The sequence below is a fragment of the Zophobas morio genome, unplaced genomic scaffold (assembly GCF_036711695.1).
Source record: "Zophobas morio isolate AGI-343-1 ecotype UQ-CSIRO unplaced genomic scaffold, CSIRO_AGI_Zmor_V1 ptg000026l, whole genome shotgun sequence".
Classification (NCBI taxonomy): domain Eukaryota; kingdom Metazoa; phylum Arthropoda; class Insecta; order Coleoptera; family Tenebrionidae; genus Zophobas; species Zophobas morio.
This window is the reverse complement of record NW_026972131.1, coordinates 5,795,315-5,823,221: the sequence shown is the minus strand read 5'-3', so window position 1 is coordinate 5,823,221 and position 27,907 is coordinate 5,795,315. Positions and strand designations below refer to the sequence as shown.

The 27,907-nt window shown below is 34.0% G+C and overlaps 1 protein-coding gene across 2 annotated transcripts in view; it reads left to right on the top strand.

The window, feature by feature from the left end:
- LOC135136108 (nephrin) overlaps positions 1 to 27,907 on the top strand; it is a 669,732-nt gene that overhangs the window by 550,050 nt on the left and 91,775 nt on the right. For both annotated transcript variants that reach the window (XM_064065236.1, XM_064065237.1), the window contains exon 6: positions 8,070 to 8,276. In XM_064065236.1, coding sequence (XP_063921306.1) covers positions 8,070 to 8,276 — 207 coding nt within the window. The remainder of the gene's footprint in view (positions 1 to 8,069; positions 8,277 to 27,907) is intronic.

The window sequence follows — 27,907 nt, the reverse complement described above, 5'->3', positions numbered from 1 at the left end:
ACAAGGTGCCGCATCCAAGTCTGGACATATTTTGTGCAGTTTGCGCATTTATTCCGTTTAAATTGAATTACAACAATCACCACAATGGATAAAATAATTCAGTTTGAGTTGTTCGTTGATTTCTGAGAATAATTTCTAATTTCACTTTGACATTTGGATTTTGCATGGTTATTCCAAAGACGCGATCGCCGAACTTCGACAGTGCGACGGAATATTTCTCGACAAATCGGATCGGGCGCGAATTTCAAAATACGATTTTTAAAACCTTTTTACAGGAAATGAGCGCGATGCAACGATTTGAAAAAAATACTGGCCGATAGCCCTCCTCGACCTCCACAAAGGCATCACTCAATAATAGATTCAAAGTGATCTGGGGAGATATTATAAAATAAAAACCACTTTTCCATGTTAATTCCCTATGTCCAGACTTGGATGCGGCACCCTGTATATCATATATCATTAAACAAATTAAATTTAATATAAGTATCTCTATCATACCTTGTTTTGAATCAGCTAATTTAAGCTCTTTTTCCAACATTCAAATCAGTTTATTATTATCACGCATATTGCGCCTAAAAATAAATAAAATTCTATTGACTCTAAAATTGTGGAATTAATAAATAAACAATTATATTTCAAATCTAGTTTAAAACAATTAACTTATACATTAGGAAAGTAGAGGGCTTTTATAAATGATTAATACATCCTAATGGGCACTAATGTGTTCCGTTTCTGTCAGACTGCGTAATTGTTTCATTTATTGCTGCTGAGTGTTTAGATGGTTGAATAAACTGCAAAATACTCAGTTAAAAAGAAGCAATTTTGTTGAAACAAAGTAAATGACAGTATATTCGCTTAAAATGATACGATAAATTCTTTATTTAACTTGACAGCGAACAATGTATATCCATATAAACAAAAATAAATCTTGTAAAAGCACTACAAGCGATATTGAAAATGATCATGATTATTTGATATTTTTTCATGTTAACAGAATGAAATTTAATTCTATAGTTCTTCTAAATGGCACTAAATCAGGACAAGGTCCCCTAGGACTGGAATTTGAGTGACATAAAACTGTTAAAAGCATCCATGCCACGAATTTAGTTTTTTTTTTCTAAATTGTTGGAATTGTAGCTGATGACAGCTAGTGACAAAAATCTAAAAAAAGCATGAAGTAAGGGAACAATTTTCCCCCAAAGCGAAAATAACAGGAGCAAACTTTCATAATTATTCTAACAGATGACATGTTAATTAAAACTCCACCAGAATGGCGGATCTGCAACATTTTTCAATTTCACTCGATAGTTAACTGACATTTTATAAAACTTTTCATAATGGTATTAGTGAAACATCCATGAAGGCACAAACTTTTCCTTAAAATACGAATCTTACAAAAATACGTACGAATATACAGGCTATTTTAAAGGATTTTTTGTATTATACTTTTTGAACATTTCCTTTCTTGCTCAGTCGTCTTGCTTATGATGACTTATAAAGTTCACAAATATTATAGCGATTTATGGGAATACTATTATTATTTTAAGAAAAAACGGGTAATTTTCTACAGATGACAAAAAGGATGAATGAAACCCTACATACCACTAAAAAATGAGAAATTGTTGTTTATAATTAATATGTCTTCTCGAAAAATGTAAATTTTATAGAAAAATAAGAGTCTTTTGGAATGCGCATCAAATCGTTACAATCATGTAAATTGGATCAGCAAAAAATAAGCTGCAAGAATTTAATTGAATTTTGGTCTTCTGAATTATTCGGAACGTAATCACACGCAGTAACTGAGACTACACCTACGTGCAAAATACATACCAACGCGTTTTGCCGATCGTGTTGACATTATTAGAACAATGCGAAACAGAGTTCAATTTAATTAATTATACCCCAATGTAGGGAGTATTAAAGTATACTGAGACAAAGTTTTGGTTACTATTTTCGGTATAACGTATGAGCAAATGCAACCACCGGAAATAGTTAGGTGGAACTGTATGTAGGAGGTATTTCTAAGGTTTGGTGGTTTTTTCCAGTTAAATGAAACATTGTAACTGTAAATCAATATTAATATTTATTCCCTCTAGGCCTAGTCTTATTATTATCCTTTCTACATATTTAAGTTGTCTTCTATTTAGGGTCGAATTCTGTAAAGTGTAAAGCTACTTTGGTAATAAAGCATTTTTAAAAAATGTAAAAGAATTTTGGGGTCTTTGTATTTTCATAAAAAATTATAAAATCCTAAATGCCCTTAGCGTCTTTTTCTACAAATTCAAAAGAATTTTGTTACTTTTGGTGTTTGTTTTTGAAAAAAATAGAATCTCTCGACAGAAGAACATAATTAGCCCCGCCCGCCCACCCGGTCTCGTTTTCACTGACAAATGGGCGGCGCTAGTGAGGGCCGGTGGGCGGGGCTAGTACTTGCTAAATTAAGACCGATTTTAATAAAAAAATTTACGATTAGCGCTTTTTTTTCACGCCATAGATTTTATTACTAGCTTCCATTCCCGCTTGACAGAAGAACATAATTAGTCCCGCCCACCTCTCCTTTTCAGTGATTGAGATTTTATTCAAACTGAATAAAATGAATAATTTTATACTGAACAGAAACAAAATTAGTAGTTAGAATGCGAAGAAGGTGAGTGGTCGTTGTTAGTACTTGCTAAGGTAAGACTGATTTTGGCAAATGACATACCTTCCAGGAAAATAGAGGGCGGGTGGGCGGGGCTAGTATTTGCTAATATAAGAATGCTTTTTGCAGGTCACATACCTTCCAGTAAAATAGAGGGCGCGTGGGCAGGGCCAAAAAATGATTTTGGCAAATGGCATATCTTCCAAGAAAATAGAGGACCGGTGGGCGTAGCTAGTACTTGCAAAGATAAGACCGATTTTAACAAAAGAACTTACGATTAGCACTTTTTTTTGCATCCTAGATTTTATTACTAGTTTCCATTCCCACTCCACAGAAGAACATAATTAGCCCCGCCCGCCCACCCTGTCTCCTTTTCAGTGGTTAATTTTATTCAAACTGGATAAAATGAATAATTTTGTACTGAACATAAGCAAAATTAGTAGTTAGAATGCAAAGAAGGTGGGTGGTCGTTGCTTGTACTTGCTAAGATAAGACTGATTTTGGCAAATGACATATCTTCCAAGAGAATAGAGAGCGGGTGGGCGGGGCTAGTATTTGCTAAGATAAGAATGATTTTTGCAAATGAGATATCTTCCAAGAGAATAGAGGGCCGGTGAGCGGGCCTAGTACTTGGGAAGATGAGCCCAATTTTAGCAAATGAACTTACGATTAGCTCTAGATTTTATTACTAGTTTCCATTCCCACTCGACAGAGGAACATGATTAAAACATGTTTAAAATGGAAAATTTGTATAAGTAAATATCGATTTTGCAATTAGGAACCGCCCCATAATTGCAAAATCCATATTTCCTTCCAAAAATGTACCATTTTAACCGTGTTCTAAGTTTCTTGTTCTGAGCTGGCTATGTATATTAAGAAAAAAATAGGCAACATATAAGCCCCGACCACACGCCCTGTCTCAATTCTGATAATTTTTTTCATTCGTCGTGAGCCGAGGGTCGAAGCTCAGTTGTAAAATCCTTATTTTTCTGTGAGAAATTACCATGTGAAATATGTTCTTAAGTAATCGTGTTATACAAAGAAAACTAAATGTATTAATTAAAAATGAAACTAAAAGAGAAGCCCCACCCATCCGGTTCGATCTCAGTCGTGATGAATTTTTCATTCGTTGTCAAACCGAGGGGCGGAGCGTAATTGCAAAATCGATATTTCCCTATACAAATTTACCATTTTAACACGTTTTAAGTTTCTTGTTGTGACAAGATTATTACACATACTAAGAAAAAATGGCAAAATATAAGCCTCGCCCACCCGCCCTATCTAAATTGTGATGAATTTTTCATTCCCCGTGAGCCAAAGGGGCAGAGTTTAATTGCAAAATCCTTATTTCTTTACAGAAAATAAAAAAATGTTTTTGAGTATCGTGTTGTTCAAAGAATAGTATGTATATTAAGAAAAAGACAAGCCAAAAATTAAGCCCCACCCATGTCCATCCCAAGCTCAATTGTGATGAATTTTCCATTCCTTGTCAGACCAAGGGGCGGAGCCTAATTGCAAGATCGATACTTTGCTGCAGAAATTTACCATTTTAAACATGTTTTACCTTTCTTGTTGTGAAAAGAAGACTACGCATATTAAAAGAAAAGGGGCATTAGACTGTAATTTATTTTTATCCTCTGCACGAATAATTTTGATGAATTCAACATATTAAAAATTAATTTCTGAAAATTATATAAGCAGGCTTGTTGATACTTTATTCAAACCGAGGGAGCTCAAATTTTCATAAGTTCGAGTAGATAATTTGTGGCGCTGACGTCACGATTGTGGCGCCGAATTCAAATTTTCCCTACGAAGATTTCGTTTATAACTTTTCTAATCCTGTAAAATTATTATTGGGTTGTAAAATTAGCGTATATAAGAATAATCTTAATCAATCCAATCGTTCTTACCCTACTCTCGTTAGCACTCTACTCTCTCTCTCTTCTCCGTCCTCCGTCCAATCCTGCCCCCGACCCGCGCTTTCGCAAATCGACTCGATTTTTGCCATCAGTCAACGGCGGCGCCACAGGACACTGCTGCTTAAGTAATTCTCAACATGAATTTATTAAAGGAAGGTAGTGAATTACCAACTTAGTTTATTTCACCCAACATGTGTCTGAGTCTTTTGAATTTAAACAAAAAATTGATGTGTTGTCCACTGACTTTTCGAAGGCGTTTGACAGAATTGATCATTCTATCTTATTAATTAAATTAGGCAACTTTGGGTTTTCTGATTGCTTAGTGAAGCCGATTAAATCGTATTTAACAGGAAGAATGCAATGTGTTAAGTGCCTTGGCCACATTTCCGACAAAGTGCCTGTCTTATCTAGCGTTCCCCAAGGTTCTGTCGTAGGACCACTGTCTTTTACCATCTTTATTAATTATGTAGTGAAAAGAATCGATTCTGAAGTGTCACTGCTTGCTGATCATCTAAAAATATTTAGGCGCTTATCTTCCAATTATGAAACAACAATAAAGCCAGATGCAGAAAAAATAAAAAATAACTGGAAATAATGTAAACAACAATAAAGCCAGATGCAGAAAAAATAAAAAATAACTGGAAATAATGTAAAACCAAATAGAAAAAAATAAACGAAGCAAGACAGCTATCCCAAGATCAGAAACAACTGGAAAAATTTGTACATTTATTAACATATTAAATGAAACACAGCCAACACCGAAAGCTGTATCTGCGATAAACTGTAAACATTGTTTATACAAATTTAATGGATTCACAAAACCACAAGTGATGGAATGTCATACATTTTATATTTTGAGTGACATTGCTTAAAGAAAACTTAAATAACAACAGCAATAATTTTTTTATACGATTTTGGTTGATTTTGGTTATTTACATGAGTTTGTGAGGTTAGTTGACAGCTCTCATTGATTCGGGGTATCGATATTTTCCCCTCCCTCAATCAATTTGGGTATTTCAGACCGCGCATGCCACAGAAAGGAAAAAAAAAAACCAGGAGGGACTCCATTTTGATTTTTCGAGTCGTTGGGAACGGGTGCAAGTGTTTTCAGGGTATCCAGTGCGAAAGGGCCATTTTTGGAGGTAGAGCCCTTATTTTAGCCAGTTGTGGCATTACTCTTCTCCAAATTGCGTTAGAGACGATTTGAGGCCACCGCATTTGGGAACGAGGACGTGTGTCCTGTGTTTTTGAGACCCCCGAAAATTTACTTTAAGGCCGCACACCATCAGAGGTAATTACTGGATTGGGTTCTGGATTGAAATTTAGTTAATCTTCTTTTCAGGCCTTTTTCTTTTTTTCTTTTTCGCATTACTTTTACTATTGGGTTTTTTTTCCCTCCTCGTTTCTACGTGTTGCCATCTTTTTGCGCTCTTGGCGTGGAAAGGTTTTTCTGTGTGAAGTTTGGACGAAGGTCAACTAGCCGCTCCGCCCCACCCCATTTTTTTTAAGTGAGGACGCCGTGTTGAACTCCGGAAAGAAGGAGAGGCGTTAGTTATAGGGTATTAGGTATTATTTTATTTTCTTGTATTTTTTTATTATTATTTTCGGTTAAGTATATTCGCGTTGGGCATTTTCGCCACCGCCAGGAACGGCACTGTTGCGGTACGGACGCGAAGTACTCATAAGGTTAGGATAGTAATTTATTTAAGTTTTTTTTTATATTTAGATCAATAGTTTGTACTCAGTCACACAGTCACTCACCTCCCCCGTTCTAAATAAATTTAATTAATTGTAGGCTCCAATCTTTCTTTTTTTTTTGTACCATCACCCACGGCCTTCCCGGTTGAGCCTAGTCGCGGTCGAGAGCCACGTAACAAACTGTAAACATTGTTTATACAAATTTAATGGATTCACAAAACCACAAGCGATGGAATGTCATACATTTTATATTTTGAGTGACATTGCTTAAAGAAAACTTAAATAACAACAGCAATAATTTTACTGTACACCTACACTGACAATAAAGTAGGTAACTCACTTCTAAGTTAATTATCGACAAAAGAAAATAAATAGATGTCTCCATTAAATGTTTGAAATATCCTGATGTAATTTTGAAAAATAAAGACTCATTTAAAGCATATATAACATCGCATTTTAGAGATTTTCAGTATCGACACTTTTAATAGTTTTTGGAAGGCGCAAACTATTTGAAATTGATAAAAAATAAATTTTGCTTAGATACAGCTATGCAATTTGGGAATCGTTGTACTTATAAAATACAGGTAGAAATGTGATGTCGCCCATCTTTTGAAGGTCATGAACGATGAAGGGACACGCTTTGGTTAGCTCTTTACCGCCCACACGAGAACTTTGAAGCACACCTAAAATTTCAAAATAATCAATGATGTGGTCTGGGGGATTATCTCCCTTACAAAACAGAATTGCTAACAGACAGACGAGATGTGACAGAAAACAGACAAGTTGTGGAACCCCATGTAAACATTAAATTAGATATGATCCTGTTACAGTACGTCTCACAGCTATTATTCTAAAACTAAAAAAGTACAATTAATCAATAGAAATAAAAAATGTATGTTAAAATGTCACTGACGTTTTATCGGTTTGTTTGGTGTATGTGTGGGAAGCGCTTGTACAGTAAATTCAGTATTTTCAAAATTAAGGGTGCCGGTCCAAAACACTGAAACCGTCTAATGGTTTACATAATTTCAAAAAAAATTATAAACTTGTCAAAAGTTGGTGATTGGTTCATGATAAAACTGAAAATTTATTACATTAGTAATGAACCTCCAATTTTGTTATTATTTAAGACATTTTTTCTCGTTTGTGTAGTCTTTATCTACAATATTCATTTTCCCGAAGGTTTGGGACTACAATATTGTTAAAACTCACTTGGAACATACGCACAACATGCTTATTGACCATTACTACATTACACACATATTGTTATTGTAGCTTACGGAGGTTATCATATAAAAATGAAATTCGTTAAATCAAATTTTATCATAACTGGAAGCGATTGTAGCTCGTACAAGAAGAGCGATGTATGCAAAGAGAAATTTTCCCGTAATACGTATAATAACCTTTTAACAAACAATACTGTATAACTTACACATCGAAAAATTACTCGCCTTCAGCAATGTGTAATATTTACGATATGATTTTTATTTTCCGAGAATGTATAGGTAGAATATAGGTTTTAAACAATAGGTTCAGACCCAGCCTTGTATGTTATTAAAAAGTTTGAATACCGGAAAAGTTTTAATAATAGGAAACACAAGCAGGCACCCGAGGCAGCCGATCTTATGCAACCGCTGCCAAGCTTCCCAAGTTTACCAACAAATAAATTTTTGAGTTAGCCGACCTGCACTAGAAGCCCTGGGGCCAGGCAAGGAAACCGAGTTATAAGTTGTTCCCTCTAATTCGAATAAATTCGAGAAAAGATCGTGCGAAAGCGTCTCGTAATAACGTGTCCAATTTGCAATTTCCAGGCAAGCCGGAGCCCACGATAAAATGGTGGCGTGGTGAGAAGCTTATAGAATCGACGGAGACTCGCAGTGGATTTCAGAATGTGCGCTCCAACCAACTCGTCATCAAAGGCTTGCGGAGGGCCGATCAGCACGCCGCTTTTACATGCCAAGCCTCCAACAACAACATCAGTCAACCGGTGTCCGCAACAACGTCAATCGAGATATATTGTAAGTACCCACTGACAGCAACCATGATTTATTATTCTTTGTGAAGATGTTCAGTCTTTGTCGCGAAGTGACAGCTGCACTGTTTTTTCGCGGTTATTATAACAGAATACCGTAACAAGATTAAATCACGTGATTGTCTTGTATCATATTTAATGATGGAGGATCCTAAGCCAGCGTAAACACAGCTCTGGCCAAGGATTGATGTTTCGGTGTTGTGAATAAGTTCTACAACACTAGCTCACTGTCTCTGTGACAAGAAAAAAGGAATCGTAATCTACATTCCGAGAGCTAATAATTATGCATCTACTAAATTCTCTTGTCAAAGTATCAAGACTTCATACAGTACCTGCGTGGAGAATAAATAACACCCAAACTAAAGCCACATTCATCTACTTCACTGGAAGTACGTATACGGAAATAATTATTATAAACTATAATTTCAGAGATAAACACACCCTACTGAGAAATTATTACTCGATTCTCACTCAGAAAACACTAAACAACTCAAATTGAATTATTTTATGCAGTGTGGTGACAAATTAAACAGAGTAAATGTACAAATTAATCAATTTATTGGTGCTGGGTGACAGTGCGGGACCCTATCACACAAGAATCCCGAAATGAAGCCCTTCGAGCAGCTCCTCTTCCTCAACACTGCCATTAGCCCAGATTTTGCTGCCGATGGAGGTGTTAAGGAATACGAGCTGTTCGAAGGGCTTCATCACGGGCTTCTTGGTTACGGCCGGGTGTAGTGGATGGTTTGTGTAACGCGGTCGCGCACTACGACCAGGAGCTTCGTGGAGGGATTCCTCTGCTGCCACCCAGCACAAATAAAATTGACCAATTTGTGCATATACTCTGTTTAACTTGTCCAACAATCATCACTCTAGATAAAATAATTCAATTTGAGTTGTTCAGTGATTTTCCATGACTAATTCGAGAACGCGATCGAACTGAGACGGAACATTTATGACAAGAAGGGTCAAAAAGTCTACTTGTTTTGCTATATCCGATCATTAGTTACCGCGATAAACATCGCCTCCGCTAGTCAAATACTCCTATGTACATTAGATTTTAATTAATGAACAATAATTTCATGAAGTGTTCCACGTTTTCTGTTTAATTTTAGAGTTTTGCAAATAAAAATTGAGTTCCTTTTCACCCCTTTGAAATTCACAGTCGTTTTATTAAAGATGTCTTCATTAAATATTTATTGAAACGTGTAATGTCGGGTTTCGCGCTTTTAAAACGAACGTTTGTTTGGAAATTATTATAACTCGGCGTTGTTTTTTCACTTCCTACTTAAATAAAAAAAGCGGTAATTTCCGGCAGATTATTAAGGTATTAATTTTTCGTCGAGGAACTTGTTCCATGTAAATAAACACGACGCAAAAATCTGAACAACTAAGTACACAATCCCACTTTAAACGTCCTGAAAAAGCTTAGTATAAAACCGGGAAGCCGGAAGCACGAAGCGAGAGGGAAGTAGTCATCTTGAAGGGAACACAAGGATCACAGACTAACATTAAAAGAGCTTAAAAGGAAATATGGAGGTTAACGTCTGGCAGCTGGCTAACCACTGCAACAGTCTTCATGAGAACCTTTTTCTTATCAAAACAACTATAAAACCCTGGAGAATGTCTAACTTCACCAAAGATAAGTTGCTTTTTTAATTTCCAGCTAAGTGTTTTAGATAGAAACTTTAAAGGAGGTTGCGGCTAATTTAGAACAGCTTCGTGAACATATAAAACGCTTAGATAATTATTGAGAATATTTTCAGTAAGTATACAATTTGGTATTTGCAGTTTTATTAAAAAGGAGGGAAGCATGGTTAAGACAATCGCTGCAATTCTAATATGTTAAATAAAGATGTGTTTTGCTTTAAGATCAAACAGAGCAGAAAATTTTCATAAAATAATACGGTAATTTTGTCCCAACTCAGGTCAATGCGTAAAATTGTGTTGTTGGAAACGAAAATAAAGTCCCTCATCCCAGACTCTACCTAATTAAAAGTGCGTGTGTTCGCTGGGTCGTTTTAGGAAGAAAATCTATTTTACCTCGTACCGTATATTTTCTAAACAATTACTTAATTTACGTAAATTATGACCACTATCTTTAGAAAACATTATCAGACCCGCCTAGTGCTTTTACGACTTTATGACACTGTGAGCGGTGTTGTAACCGAGTTATGTTGTGACCGCGGTTCTAATTTATGTTATTCATTTACAGGCTGAAGGGTGTAGTAAAAGGCAGTAATGTGTACAAAACAGCACTTGATATAATTTTTCAAAACGAAAATTATCAAAGATAAGTCATAAGCGGCGCTTGGATAACATACGTGACAGAGATTAAAGTGAGCAATAAATATTAATGCATGCAGATTGTAAAGTGGACGACCGCCACGCGTCGCTAGTTTCGCCGAGAGAGCGCCCCCTGGCGCAGAGCTTCGTTTCATCGAGAGGAAGCGGCAAATATCCGCCGCAGGATCGGTTTGAGCGGATTCATGTGTTGAAAAAGTTCGAATTTATGGCATTCCGCAGTGATAAGTGGCATGCATGTTTCGCTCTAATATTCGAATTGATCACTTTTAACCTGAGCCTGTGTATTTCAAATCCTCTCCGTTTAACTTTGGAATTGACGGTTTTCGGTGATGCAGAGTTACAGATTATTTGGAAAGTTAGAATGAAGCTGATGCCGATGCAGTGTTAGTAATTTTTTGCTACAGTTTCAGTATGTAAAGGAGAATGGAACACGATAAATAGCTTCTTTCAAAATAAAGAAATATTTCAGAAATTTCTCTCAATCATTGTTTTTATTATTCCGATTTTTTGACATTTTAATACATTTTATTATATCGCTAAATTCTTAAAGTTAGTCGTCATTTTTCACAAATGTTTCATATATTAAATATATTAAAATTTTATATTAACATCGTATTAGTGTTGTCAAGGAAATTCTCTTGGCCATTTTGGTCGTAGAATTTTAAAGAATGCTGATGGCTGAATGCATCTGCGATAATCAACTTGTACATATGTCTTTATAAGTTAGTGAAACTTTTTAACACGCATCATCTACTTTTTTCTTGCAGTTTCCGGACAGGCAACAGATTATATGATTTAAGTGGACATCAAATATTTACATAAGTATTTTGGAACGATATAAGCTATAAAATTATATTTTGTTTACCATCATCTCAGCCAAATTTTTACAGAAATGCCTTATTTAGCTCTTGCGGTTTCCTGCGAAGCATTCCTCATTGACCTTTCATTAATTAAAAAAAATGTTGATGGCACAGATATTCCCTGTTCATTAAAGATTAATTCTTTCCGCGCTTAAAATTAAAATAATCAGTATTACTATATCTCTTCGTATCTGTGAGACAACTAAAATGTTTTTTAAATTCTTCCGTAATACGAAAATTCTAAATTATGAACTCCTTGAAAAACGTTTTTTTCAAATTCAGGTTAAAAAACTGAACACTTGAACTCCGCTGTATCACATCAGATAGGGTTTTCGAGACATTCCAGTAAAAATGGCATTAATTTGTAGGGTATAAAAAACGTGTTGATAAATTTTATTTTTTATTCACTGTAAGTCTCTAATTATCCACTGTCAGAACCATCTTAGTATTTCGTCACTGATGTGACGTACTATACTAACTCATGTTTCGAGGGGCTCATTCCACATATTTCTTGCTTTTTCCTCCCCATAGCCAATTTTGGCACCAGTTCAATTAACCACCTGCTGACGTTCTCCATATCCATGTCGCCATGATAATCTTCATCGGAGTTACTCTCGGAATGGAAAACTAATGAAGCCCCTGGTATGAAACCGCTTGTGTTGATTGAAAATTAATGTATGCATTATTTCCTACCCTATCGTCCGCCTTCTGATTTAATTGACTTGACACTTTTAATGTTGTCATCATGCCAAGATTTGATAGTAGTACCATTTTGGAAAATCCACGTTTCTTCCAAGAAAACGCACTGGATTCTCTGATTTCATATTTTCAATGTATTTTCGTAAAAAAAATTGTCTCAAATACTCCATCAAAGCCCCTCAATTGGAGTCTTTGGAAAAACGAAAGCTTAATTCCTTTAATATTTCACAAAGCGAAGTTACTCCTCCAGAATATAAATGTCGATCTTTCAAATATTGAGAGAGCGCCGGGGTTGCCCTCAAGCCGGGGACACGGATCTCAGGTGGTGAGCGCCGCGAAAACAAGACAGTAAATATTGGGAATATTTTGAACAATAAATCGGGTTTATTCGCTGCGACCAGCTACACGGCTAAAGTTATAAATCTTACGGCTAATATTAAATTAAATAATTACGAAACAAATTTACAAAAAAACGGTGGCGGTGGTACGGTTTTTTCGCTCGGGGGCGGCGATTCAAAAACCGGTATGTCGCTGGGACTATCAGGTGTCCCAAATAAAATTCGCGGCCTTATTTGACAACGGATAGGAATATGATATTTTGTAAACACTAATGTTTTTAGCTTGAAGGGGGATGAATTTAGTATATGGCAACTGTGATATTTATATGTTGTATGTTTTTTAAACTATAAATACCTAATATAAATTATCTAAATGAAAAGTTATATCCCGTTGTCTCATATGGTCATGGAAACGAATGTGCGAACACAACAATTATCTTGGAAATATTGGACCCACAATATTTCCTCCAAAATCGTATTTATTTTGATCGTTTAATCTTTTTTGTTGCACGTTCATTAAATTTCGAAACTTTGTAGTGGTAGAAGTAAAGTTGTGTAGAAAATTCTAAACTCCATAGTTCAGATAATTTATTTAACATAAAAATTCAAGGACGTTAAATAGCCAAAAATATTGTGGGGCAATTATTTATGTTTTCTATTTCTCGATTATTAATAATACAATTTTTCGGTTTTTGAGTTTCCGAGAAAAATACGTTTATTTCTTTTATGAGGAGAACTACGATGAAAATAACCACAAATTCATTATCCTGCGAAAATTTTGGATTGGAAAACATCCTTTCCAAATCTTGTGATGAAATTAATTTTTTTTTTAGAAAAATGGTGGAGGCGCCGGGAAAATTTGTATAAATTTTTTAAATTTTCAAGAAATTTTTAGATTATATTAGAAAATTTGGGAGAAATTGCCCACTTTTTTCAAATATCTTGATCTTAAAAAAAGTAACAACTGATTTGGGCCATTTTCGAATCGATTTGACAATTGTATAAAGTTTTACTTAAAAAGGCGTTATTAAAAGAGACACAGTGAAAAGTACCAGGATTTTTCGACGAATTGAAATCAAAATAACTTCTGGGAATTGGAGCGAGATCTACAAGAAAATAAATGTCCTTAGCTAAAACGTAAAAATTCGAAAAATTGAAAAAATAGAAGAACAGAAGAACTGCAAAATTGAAAAATTGAAAAATCTAAAATTTAAATAATAAACTATTGCAAAATTTGGAAATTCCCAAAATTGAAATGTTGAACAACTGAGAAATCGAAAACTTGAAAACTCGAGAAATTGAAAAATCGAACCATTATAAAAATCGCCTGAAGGTGGAAAAACTGAAAAACCTAGAAATCGGAAAATCGAAACATCGAAAAATTGAAAAACTGAAAAATCGAAAGCCGAGATGTCCAAAAATCGTAACATCGAAAAAATTGAAAGATCGAGAAACCGAAAAATAAAAAAATTGAGAAATCGAAACTCCAAAAAATCCAAAAATTTAACAATGGGAATACCGAAAAATTTTGCAAAGCAAAACATGAAAAGGACGATAAACTCGGAAATCGAAAAATTAAAAATTTGGAAGATCGAAAAATTGAAAAATCGAAAAATCTAAACCCGAGAAGTCGAAAAATTTAATTAACAAGAAATAACTAACATTTAAAAATTCGAAAAAATGAAAAATAAAAAATATAACTGGAAAATCGAAAAATAGAAAAATTGAAAAATCTAAATTTTAAAAAATCGAACAATCAAAATGTCGCCGAAATGAAGAACCGAAAAATTGAAAAATCCAAATAATAAGAAATTCCTAAAATTGATATTTTGCAAAATTGAGAAATTAAAAAATTGAAAAATCTATAATTTAAAAAATTGATCCGGAAAAATTAGAGAATTGAAAAATAAAAAAAAAATGTGAAATCGAAAAATGGAAAAAGTTATAAATCAAAAAATTGAAAAATAGAAAATTTGAAAAACTTAAAAATCTAAATCCGAGATGTCGAAAAATCGGAAGATCGAGGAATCGAATCACCAAAAATTAAAAAATCTAAAATGTTAACATTCAAAAAATTGAAAAATAAAAAATGTAACTACAAAATCGAAAAATAGAAAAATTGAAAAATCTAAAATTTAAAAAATCGAAAATTCAAAATGTCCAAAAAATGAAGGATCAAAAGCTTGGGAATTCCAGAAATTAAAAAATTCCTAAAATTGAAATGTTGAAAAATTGAGAAATGGGAAACTTGAAAAATCGAGAAATTAGAATAAGTCGAAACATCGAGAAACTGAAAGATTGATAAATCGAAAAGCTTGAAGGTGGAAAAATCGAAAAAACCGAAAAAAGGAAAATCGAAACTTCGAAAAATTGAAACCTGAAAAGATTAGAAATCGAAAAATAAAAAATTGAAAAATTAGGAAAGTAAAAAAATTGAAAAATCTAAGAATCGGGAATGAATAGTCGAAAACTCGGGAGATCGGAGAAATCAAAACATTGATAAATCTAAAATTTAAAAAATCGATGTGGAAAAAATCGCGAAAACGAAACATGAAAAAATCGAAAAATTGAAAAACCGAAAAATCTAAACCCGAGAAGTCGAAAAATTGAATCACCAAAACTTAATACTTGTCAAGATACTAGAGCTTAAATACTATTTTATTAAACAGTTGAGCCTCTAACATGAAAAAAAAGAACGGTACTTATCACAAGGAAAATGTAATCAAACACATCTTTAATACAACAGTGAAGCTGAAGCACCACCAGAAAAAACTGTTGGAAGTTTATTTCGACAGAATTTCCCTCGCTTCTGATGTGCAAGTCCAACAAATCATAACAAACATAGAATTCTTTGATTTGTCGTCAAAAAATTGTTGGTAGGGATAATTAGCCAAATTTGGTTAGCGTTTAACCATCTACATGATATCTCTAATATACATACAAAATGTGCCAACAATGGGTCCAGCAGTTTCAAAGATTCTGTGTCTAATAAAAATGGATACAGACGCCAGACAAACAGATAGACAGATAGACAGACAGATGGAAACCGGAGACTAGTTTTTTCTTACTGTAGGGGTCATGGAACATCTAGAAAACATATAACTGGGCATTCGTTCAATGGACTCGATTATCAAGCTTCTTTACATAATCTCGGGAAGTAAAAAAGCACAGTAAACTCAGCAGCGCTAACTGAAAATGAATTCTTAAATGTGCTACAAACTTTAAACGAAAATACACCACACAATTTTTTTAATAGCATCTTTGAATTGGAAAATTACATAGTATTTACTATACGAAATTTTGAGATGACCATCTACAAGATTTTGTGAAATACATATAAAATATCACAAGAGTCAATTCAATAGTTTCCGCGATTATTTTCTCATACTCCAGGCGTCTAGCTTACGTTCAGGAGGATACTGAAAAGTTCGTTATTAATAAAAATCCACTTTTGGCAAAATACACGATATGAAGTATTACAAATATATTTTCAACTCAATTAAAATATTAGCTCCGTGCCTTTTCTCCTATGCCATTGATGTTGGTATCGAAATCGTTTATCTTTACTTCAAAATCCAACACAATTTAAAGCACCACAGTTTTAGACAGAAATTAAGGTTGTAACAACTTTAGGGATGAGTAAAGAAAATAACCACTTGCTCACTACCACAACCACATGTTTAACCGAATCAAATGAAACTTTGTTGAAACATAAACATTAAAAACGAAAAATATGTTGAGCACTTTTTACGTACGATTTTATAATGCCTTCGTAGTTCGCTTTGCGCATAAAAAATAGTAGACATTTAACTTCAAGAAGTTAAGAATTTTAAAGTACTCTATTAATTTGATTGTTGTAAAGTTAAGTATTTAATAATACTAAGGCATACATTTATTAAGATTTTTTTACGTTAATTATAATTTAAATAAAAATAAAGGATTAACTGTTAAAACTTTAAAATGTAATCGCGCCCAACGGTCTATATATGAACTTTTAACAATTGTATTACGATACAATTTCACTTACTTTAGAAATAAAAACTTTGATAGTATAATAATACCGATAGCAATAATATTTAATTGAGTCGATTGTTCGAAAAATGCTTAGTAATAACTTATCACACGACTAGCCTGTTCACACAACCAAAAAATGTTTAGCGAATTAAAAATTAAACATGACGTCACCATTTACTCCGATCGATAATTAAGCTGAGCAAGCGCAACCTCCTCATTACATGTCATGACCTATGACATTCTAAATAATATGTCTTTCCGAGAAGAGACGAACTCGCTTAGAATTCCCTAACCGATCGTGTAAAATAAAAATCATGCAATAGCTACTGTAGTCAATGGTACACTTGACCTGCAAAGTTCCATGCAACTGCAAAAATTAATTAATGCATATCCAGAGAAGCAGAAAAGTTACAACGTTCGCACTCTCGGCGTTGTAAGTCTGTGGGACTTTAAAATTAATACTAAGGTATCCTAATCGAAGTTAGTGACGAAATTAAAATTACATAAGTGGTCTTGCCTAATTACGTTTAATCGATTTTATCTTGTTAAAAGTTGGATGATGTGTATGTTAGAATAAGAACGAGGGCTGATATTACAGTATTAGGTTTACCAAACAAGTGATTTTTCAGGTTTATTGTTTATTCTTTATTTATTTATTTATTTATTTATTTGTATGCAAAAATGGTATCGAAAGCGTTATAGCATAAATGACTCCGAGTAGCGGATAACTCATTTCATTTTTTTACACAACGCTGCCACTGTTTTAAAATAAAATAGTACCATTTATACAATAATACACGTATTCTGTTTAAAAATGTACCCCATTTTAACCAAAAAGAAAGTATACCTTAATCGCAGCACAAGTCGATGGTTAACAAGTACATGACCTTTGACATTCTGACAGCTAACCAAACATCCTGCTGTCAATACTGCAAAAAGATATTTCCCAATAGCTCTAATAAACTTATAATTAAACAGATCACACGATTTTATGATGTTCAACCTTAATTGTACTAGGCTTCTCATCTGAACACTTCTTTATCTAACTAGGTAGTACTGCACCGGTACTACTTCCACGCACAAATTTTTAAACTGATCACGCCCTGTGAATACGCGATCTCGCCTACTATTCTAGATCCTAGTAGGCGCTGCACTTCATTAAGTTTAAAGTGAGCGTGCAACAATATTTGGAAAAACTTTAAACTTGTCAAACTTTGCCCCCACTTGTTTAGTGCACTTTCTATATAGTATATATTTTTTTATAATATATAATAATAATAATAATAATAATATATTTAATAAAAAACATATACAACAGATATATATGCTAATATGCGTCAAAACAATACAATACAGAATAACGAAAAAAAGAAAGACGATTTACGTATAGTTACATACATTACAAAAAGTAGTCAGATAAACAGTAGCAGTTTTTTTCAAAGAGTAATTGCTTTACATTTCTCTTATAGGTGTGCACATTTTTTACATCCTTAATTACCTGAGGCAATGCATTAAAGAACTTACAGGCATTATAATGCAAACTTTTCTGATACAAAGCAGTAGAGTGTTTCTCTGGTAATAAACGATGTCTGTTACGTGTTTCGTAATTGTGGTTATCCCCACACGTAGTAAAAAGGCTTTTATTTTTAAAAGCAAAGCACAACACTTTGAAAATATACAGACTAGGAAGCGTAAAAATTTTCTGATTTTTAAAATGATGTCGGCAGGAGTCTCGTTTCCTTATATTAACTAGAATTCTTATTGCCCATTTTTGAAGCTTAAATACTCTGACTGTTTCGGCTTCTGAAGATCTAAACCAGTATTCTACTCCATACATAATGATACTCTGAAAACAACCAAAGTACAAGGATTTTAAGATTTCTTTACTGCAGTGCAGCGATGCATTTTTTAACATATAGCAAACATGAGAAAGCTTTCCACAGATGATATCAATATGAGGTGCCCAGGAAAGTTTGTAATCAATGTAAACACCAAGTATTTTTGTAGAAGCTTGTGCTTGAAGATTATGATTAATAGATTTGAGTGCATCATCGATCAATATTTTACTATGGCTACTCTTATCAAACAAAACACATGCAGTTTTATCGTTGTTTACAATTAGCTTATTTTTTACCGACCAGAAAAGAACTCTTTCATATAAAGTTTGAAGCGTACTAATAACTGTGACGACATCCGACCCGGTTATTAAGTAATTAGCATCATCCGCATAGTACACCTACAGTGCTTTACAGCCTGTTTCTATATATCGTGCCAGATCATTCGTGAATAAAATAAAAAGAGTAGGTCCCAAAATGGACCCTTGCGGGACACCGATATTGACCGTTCTTGAGTCAGATACAGATGAATTATCATATAATACTTTGTGTGTACGATTAGAAAGGTAAGAGGTAAACCATTGAAGGGCCACGCCATGGAAACCGAGCCTTTGCAGTTTCTGGAGTAAAATTTGATGCGACATAGTGTCAAATGCCTTTGAGTAGTCAATGAATAGACCTAGAGTAACCAATTTGTTATCCATGGACGATTGGATGGTGTCAATAAATTTACTTAGGGCTGTGTCCACACCTAAATTTTTCCTAAAACCATGCTGCTGTAAGTTAAGCAGGTTATGTTTTTCGAAGTAACGTAATATCTTATCGTTTACAATAGTTTCAAATACTTTCCCTATGCTTGATAATAAACTAATAGGTCTGTAGTTTTCTACTAAGTTGGGATCACCTTTTTTAAATAAAGGTAAAACTAGAGCTGTCTTGAGGGCTTCAGGGTATTCGCCCCTTTCAAAAGATAAGTTAATGATATGAACAAGTGGGAAGGCTACATAGTCAACAATACTTTTCAGTAAGTTATTGGAGATGCCGTCGTCGCCTGCAGAGTTGGTCTTTTTTAACTTTTCAATAGCATGATGTATATCGACAAAAGTTATTGGATAAAAGAAGAACGAATTAGAGTGCAGAGGAATATTACTATAAATAAAGTCAAAGTCAATTGTATCTGTTAACGAACTCACTGCTTTAGCTGCATTTTCAGCAAAGTAGCTATTGAATTTATTTGCACTTTTAGCCGAACTCAGAGCTACACCATTATCCAGTAACTGAGAGGGACCCCGGTTAGACTTATTTGTACAGCTTTTTATTATGCGCCATATTTCTTTGTTTTTGTTGTTGGCTTTTTTAACACGTTCATCATTGATAGCCCGTTTTACCTCACTAAGTTTGTTTTGATATTTACTATTTATAATAGAAAAGATACCTTTGAAGACATCGTATTTTTTTAGCTAATTCACCAAGAACCGAGACTTGCTCCCGTAAATCTCTTAATGCCGGTGCTACATGAGTAAAGTCACCTTTAGTTTTATAAGTAGACCATACTTTCTTAAATGGGAAAGCTTCCTGAAATAGAGTATTTAACGTAGTGCTAAAAATATTATAAGCAGCATTGACATCATCTGAGGTATAGACCCTTTCCCAGGTTTGTCCTGATAAAAATTTAATGAACTTATTAATGTTAACAGACGAAAAGATACGTTTAAGCGTGAAGGTTCTGGTATGCGGTGCATGCTGCTCACAGTTTATCCTCAGAAGCTGGCCAGAGTGATCTGAGATATACTCCTCAAAAACATGAGTAAAACATTTGTTTATGTGATCGTTACTTACTAAAATATTATCGAGACAAGAAGTAATTCTAGTGGGTTGTTTAATTAAGTAAGCCATGTTATAACTGTTCAAGATATCCAGCAGGTATTTAAGGCTTCTGTCATCGTCTTTTTCAAAGTGTATGTTAAAATCTCCCAGTACAATTAGAGATTTATTTCTTACCTGAGAATAGTGGCTCAATATAAGATCAAGTGTCTCAAAAAAAATGTTCAAGTTAACACAGTCTACATGAGGTGGTCTATATAGACCCAATACAATAAGATTGAAGTCTGACAATTCAATAGCACAACACTCAATAATTTTCGCGACAGAAACGCTCTCCGCAAAAGAAGAAACCTTATACGATATATGTTCCTTAACGTAGATTGCAACACCTCCGTGATGAGAGCAGTTTTCTCTACTGAAAGAATTTGCAAGTTTGAAGCTGTTGATGTTACAGCTCTGAATACGACTTTTACTCATCCAGTGCTCACTCACGATTAGTATATCCGTAGACAGTGCCTCTAAGGGTAACACTTTATTACCTAGACTCTGGACATTCTGATGAACAATGTTTAGATACTTGCCAAATTTACTTGATGTCAAAGGAAGCAGTTTTCCGGTCGGAGTTCCGAAAAAACGTGAATTTTCTAACCAGTGTATTTACCGGCCAGATGTCGGGATTAAATAATTTTTCCATCACATCCGGATCTGTCCCAACTTTGAAAGCTTGTGTTAGTGCCCCCTCACGTTTGGGCAGCGGTTGTATTATAAAGGCTTTACCAGGAAATTTCCCCTCTAGATGAGACTGAAGATGTTCCGGTTGAGTCTTTAGAGCTGTCCTACCAACATACACCCATGCTTTTCTCGCAACTGCGCTGAAGCTTAGTATGTCTGGATTCTCTTCGTCATTATCGTTTCCCGGTGTTACAGAAGATTGAGTGCCTATAATGAAATTGTTCTTTTTTGAAGGTTTATTCTGTCCGGGTTTTTTATGTGCAGATTCCGCACGCTTCTTTTCTTTCTTATCATTAGTTTTTTGTTCTGCGGAGATAACGGTTTCATACGATGTATTCAGACTTGTGTCCTCGTCATGGAGATTAGTCAGAGTCCCAGCATCTTGGGCTTTGTCCAGAAGTTTGTTCAAGAGTTCGGATTGTTCGTTGATTTTACTCACAAGCTGTTCATTTGCTTTACGGAGACCATGAACTTCATTGCAGAGCTGCTGCAGTTCTCTCATGTGTGTAAGATGATGTTCATGCACTATCTCTTCAATTACTCTTCGAAGTTCATCGCTTAGCTGCTTGGTGTTTCTTGTAGTGGTACTTCCACCCATTCTCTGACAGATTGAAAACTTATAGCTTAATTATTTATAGAGCAAACAACACACACGTCCGTCTTGGTGAGCGCTGAAGAACACTATATAAAAGTCTTTGTCCCAGCTGAGAGATTGACCGATTCATCAATATATATTCTAAACTACTGAAGCTAGAAACATGAAATTTGGACAGTAGGTTCCTTTTGCAATATAAACACCCACTAAGAAAGGGAAAGGGAAATTTCACCATATTTTAATTCACCACGTTGTCAGGTATCTGAAATCGATTGGACTTTCATTATTCAAAATAATTTTGAGGTAGAAAGGTATTCTGTAGACTCAGACGAAATTTAAGTGTTAAATTTTCCTGTCAAATTGTTTAACTATCAACAACAAAACAATTGTAATAATTATTTCGAAAGTCTGAAGTTTGTGATCAACGTTATTGCACTCCTAATTAATGCAGCAGACGAATATGGTGTGCCAAAACGTCTGTTTTAGTAGTTGGTGTTTTCGTTAGCCCGCAGCTCATTGTGTTTAATTTGAGTCGCTTGTATTTTTGCTTGCCGTTTCCCAGATACCAGTACATTTGAATATGCTAATGTACGATTTGAATGCATTTTCATACTGTTGAGCAGGAACGCTGATAAGACCGCACCAAATCGCATATATAACGGAAATAGTATATACATTCCTGCAACCTTAATATCCATATCCTGCGAGCGCCCTATCAAACAGACCGGCTCCTACAGGGCCGCGGTTGCTGCATATGGCAAGTATAATAGATGCACGGAAACGAAGGAGATTTTATGAAATATAGTTGGATAACCATCCTGTTCCATCAGCATATTCACTTTGTAGGCACATAACTTCGGATTTGTCGTGGTTCCGACGCGACGTCTGCAGTGGCGAGGCCTAAATTCATAATTTATTTAATAGAGTAAGAAAATTCATGTAATATCGTATTCCCAGTACCTACAGATTTATGAGCATTTGTTATCAACTCGGAGTTAATTCTTAAGGCTTTCACAACAGTGCGACGTAATTATGCGTAAACATGACGAACATATAGGTAGGAACACCCTTCCGATATTAACAGGTAAATTTTATTTTCCAAGGACGCCGCCGAGTCACTTACCTTGCGCCATCCGTAATCACAACTTGCATTAAAAGCAACTAATTGTTAAATTATTAAAACTCTGTCTTATATCGGCCAGCTTTTTGACCTTGATGTTTTTTACGCATAATAATCAAATACTCAAATTTTTTACTGAATCGTGGAAGGTAAGTGGGCAACATAAGTTAGCAATAGTAAATCAAAAAGGTTTATTTCCTTAAATCCCGTTCCCCTGTAATTGGGCCTCGGTGCCTGTTGGGGGACGTAATAGAATAAAATAAAATAAAAATAAAAAAATAAATAAAAAATAAATTACACACGTTCGCGCTTCCACTCTTGTTGAATTGTACAACATGAATTTAATCAGCAAATGACAAACTTCGTCATAATACAAACTCGTATGCTGTTGGAATAGTTTACTTTTTCAATTCAACTTAGCATGCCAAAATAACCAGATCCAAGGAGTCACAGTACCATGATGATTTGATTAAATGTTCAATTTTCACTTCTCGAAACACCTACCACGGCAACGACCAAAACCGAAATCCAGTACTGGGGCACAGCATATCAGTTGACTTCAGCAAATACTATTGTGGGGTGATCAGATGATTGAAACGGTACTTGCGTTTTGGTGTATTTATTTTGATGTTGTCGGTTCGGCAGATGAGATAAGAGTCTTGGAGTTTTTGAAATTGAAATGAAAAGAAAGGTCGGTAGAAAGCGGTGAAAACAGTTGTGTCTAAAGGGTTCTTGACAGGTATTCGAAATTTGGGAAAGGATAAGTATTACTGAGGAGGGTGAACTAAAGATAGGTTTTACGACATGCAAGTGGGACTTGACAGCCCCCACACTATGACTACTATAAGTTCGTGGTGATGGTATTCTTGCTAGCACTTTGAGAATATGAAACAAAACAATTAGACAGAAACAAATATTAATTTATCGTCTGAATTAAATTCTGCTGAATGCTAAATAAAATGATTTATGAACTATACTTAAATGTATTAGAACCGAACAATAATGGAGTTTTATTAAAGTCAATATTATTAATCTCTTAATTGAAATATAAATACAGCAGTAATGATTTATAAATAACTGAGGCTCATTAAGCATGAACTTGGTGTCGTCCTTAGCGTCTCTATTCTAGCGCCGAAAGCTTAAGAAAATTAAATTTTTCTAAAAGGCAACAATGTGAACATACAGTCCATATATTTCGACAACGAAATTAAATATTAAGGAATAATAATGGTTTAAATAAAAAATAAAGAAAAGAAATAAAGCGGGGTTAAAGCGACGATTTCTATTAGACCTTGTTTTGCATCATTTTCATGAATTATATCGAAATTTTGTGATACGTGGAAAAAATGTTTGTTATTTCAATCATTCAATCTTTTGAAATACGGTAAGGATATTTTCATACATAATTTAACAGATAGCTGTAAGATAGAATCCGAAGATTTTTGCATTAAAAAACCGCCTGAAGCTAAACCAGAGTGAACTTTTTAATCGCAATTTATTTCAAAACACGTAATACTAAACTCCATCTACTACTACTACTGCATTGTAACACTTGTTTAGCATCCACTGACAAAACAAAACGTTTAGATCTCGTAATGAATTCATAACTTAATGACTTTTACATATTGAAAATTTATACGAAATCTATACTTATATAATAAAGCTGAAGCTTTTGTTTATTTGAACACGCTAATTTCAGAAACTACTGGTTAAAATTCAAAAAATCTTTTTGAGTTGGATAGTCCATGTATCATATCTACATATAGGCTATATAAAATCACGCTACGATTATTAGGAGCGAAGTAGCAATGAAAAATTCGGAAAAACGGGAAAATTATTCCTCCTTTGACAGCTTCCGTTGCTTACGCTGCTTAAACGGTTAAAGTTACGTAAAAATCATGTATGACGAATTTGTTCCCCTCTAAAAGTTCTAAAGAAAAGTCCGGGACAGCATATGTCTATCTTTTAAGGTGGAGTCAGTATAACCTTTTATATGGTAATGAAATTTGTTCTAAAATAATAATGCATTATGTATAAAATTCTCGCGTCACAATGTTTGTAACCGAACTTCTCCGAAATGGGTAGACCGATTTGTATGAAATTTTTTATGTATATTCGGTAGGTCTGTCGATAGGTTGTAAACTATTCTTTAAACCCCTAGGTGATAAGGGTCGCCCACCCTAAAAAATTTTTGTCAATTTTTTTGACAAATTTTTTTATTTTTATTTTTTTAAGATTTGACATCAAAAAATACACATAACCCTAAATTTTCACCTTTCTACCACCAACCCCCATTTATTAATCTTCTATAAAATAAAAATCAATTGCTGTTCCTATTGGTCTCGCTAAGACTCATAAACGGCTTGACCGAAACATTTTTTGTCTTACGGGGATCCTTTATAAATAAAAAAAATAAGGATAACAAAGGAACAGTTAAAAAATTAAAAAATTCTAAAAATTTTGCATGGGAATCGCCACTTCGAATTACTTTCAATAGTTGGCGTTTCTGACGGACCTGTCGTCTAACTGACGTGTCATACAAAACTAATTCTTCCGTGCGATTGTGAAAAGTATATTGCATTTCAAATCGTTCTTTGTTTTTTCTTAAAAAAAAAAAGGCGTTTATTTTAAGAAAAGTCTTGGTTAAAGTGAATTTAATTACACATTGCGAAAGTTTCTTATTCATTTTGATCTGCCATTCTATTTACCTATATTCACTTTGTTGGTTTCGACAAAACCTCAAACTTTACCGTTATTCGAGGATTTAATTTGAAGTTTTCAATATTTTAAAATTCTCAAGACAAAATTTACAGATTTGATTGACTGTGAAAATAATTCTGTGTCGTTTTATAAAGTTCATTAAAATGCCGAGAAGACGACAACCTCACATAGGTCCACGAAGTCAATCAATTGTGCGACGAACTACCTCAGGTAGTTCGCAATGATTTATTTCATGGGTAATTCGGATATGGAAGTTGATCAGCGTTGTGCTCATAATCAACATAATCAAACATTGAAGCGAGACATTGGGTGGTATGAATAAAACTGAGTAGATACTCATATTCGAAGTACGAAGTACCTACTTCATTATTACTCTTATATACCTGAGCATCTACTCTATGTACTGAGTACCTACTTGGAAACATTGTATCTCCCCGGACCCAAACTGAACATCTACGCGTTTTGTGAGCATTTAATCTAGAAATGAGCATCGGCGTGGCAAATAAATGAGCTGTCTGTAAATCAGCTTAGAAAACCAGTAGGATCGTTGTAAGAGTGAATTTTAAACTAAACATGGTGACTTTCATGAATGTGGAACGTCGTCAAAAGGTGCATTCAGTTTGAAAAACACATTAGGAGCAGAAATTTCGAAAACTTTTCATGTAATTAACTTTTATTTATGCATAAATTGTGCAGTGCGTTTTTTCTAACACTGGGCATAGAGATTCCCATCTCAAGGTGTCTACCCCATACTAACTTATATTTTGGTGACTCGATTTTTGCCTTGATGGTTGAACACTGTCATTGTTGTCCTTTTTTGTTGTATCGAGATGCTACTTGAGCATCAACTGTTACTTACTGAAGTATTAGTATCATCTAGAAAAACTAGAAATATTTTGATTTGATATTCGGGTAGATACTTCGTATTTCGAGTATGAGCATCTACTGAGTTTTATTTATATCAACCATTGTCAAAAAATTGATCGAACGTTGTTTCGACAGAACTTCCTTCGCACCAAAAGTATAATGAAACATATTCAGCATTTTCGAGTTGAGTCTTTTCTTCACACAATTTTGTGATGACCTAATCAACATTTACTATCAACACGTAGGTATACCACCTTGGATTGGTGCAGTGTAATACTAAAAATAACTGTATTGTATTCCCGAAATGATCTGCGATAATCGAGTGAACCATTCCATCAATTTTTTGGGGGGAATGGTTTAGATTCTTAACAACAATTTACCATGCTTACAATAACTTTAAAACGTCTGCAAGATCTCAAAGTATTCATTTTTGCAACTCTTGAGTTATTCACTAAAATAAATTGACTGATCCATATATTTTTTTGAGTCACTGTAAAAGCAGATCTAAAAAATATGAATGCAGTGATAAATTACGAAAATATACTGATGATATTTTCCACATTTTAGATAGGATTTATTCGGCAAAATCTTGAGATGACGTCTTCAAATTTTTGGGCTTGATAAACAGATATATTTTGATTGAAAACCTACCATGTCAAACAGTAACTTCAAAACGTCTGCAATATTTCAAAATTCAGTTTTGCAATTCTTGATTCAATCAATAAAATAAATTGACTCAGTGATTAATTTGTTTGAGACACCCCCTATAAGCAAAACTAAAAAATATGAATGGAATGATAAATCACAAGTATAGTCTCATCCTATTTTGGACATTTTAGATAGGATTTATTTGGCAAAATTTTGAGCTGACGTCATCAATTTTTTGGAGGGGATAAGCAAATATATTTTGAATAAAAATTTATTATGCTTATCATATGTTTAAAACATCTGCAAGATTTCAAAGCATTCGATTTTGCAGATTCAAAATTAAATTGTAGGTGAAACGGAGTTCACGGGGTCGGCTAGTCATTAATAAACAAGGAGTAATTCAACATCCTTTGACACACACAAACAAAAAACACATTAAGTTTGAAATTTTTTAAAAGAAAAAATGTAGTTAATATTAAAATCGTCCTTCTACATCATTGGTAAAGACTCCAATGGCGGAGTGGAAGGACTCCTAGTTAGGGTATAAATAAGCGTCTACTTGTATTTTAACTTTACTTTAGCTTTATCTAGAAATGCCAACGTGGTGGACGAAACGCGTAAGCGGTTATTTTGTATGTATTATACGAATAAATGTTCTTTAACTTTTATAACTAAAATAACACAGGTACTGCTAGGCACAGAGATTCTGCGAAAATAAATAAAATTGTTTAAAAAATTTTACAATTTAACTTTGAAATTGCAAAACTGAATGCTTTAAATTTTAGGATCTATCATATTTCAAATTTATACACGTAGTTTCTACAAAACAAATATGTAATATATATTGTTGAGGAAATTGGATTCTAACGTAATTTTCACACATCGAAGTAGTCTTCCAGGTGTCAGCTCTAGAGGATTAAAATACCAAAATATGGGAGTCTTAGAAATTCTACAAGTTTTTATTCAATTAGTATTCTTATATCGCTAGGAATCTTTAGCATTTTGTTTGCACCATATTGTTATTTTTTCCTAGCTAGACGCCTAGAATATGAAAAAA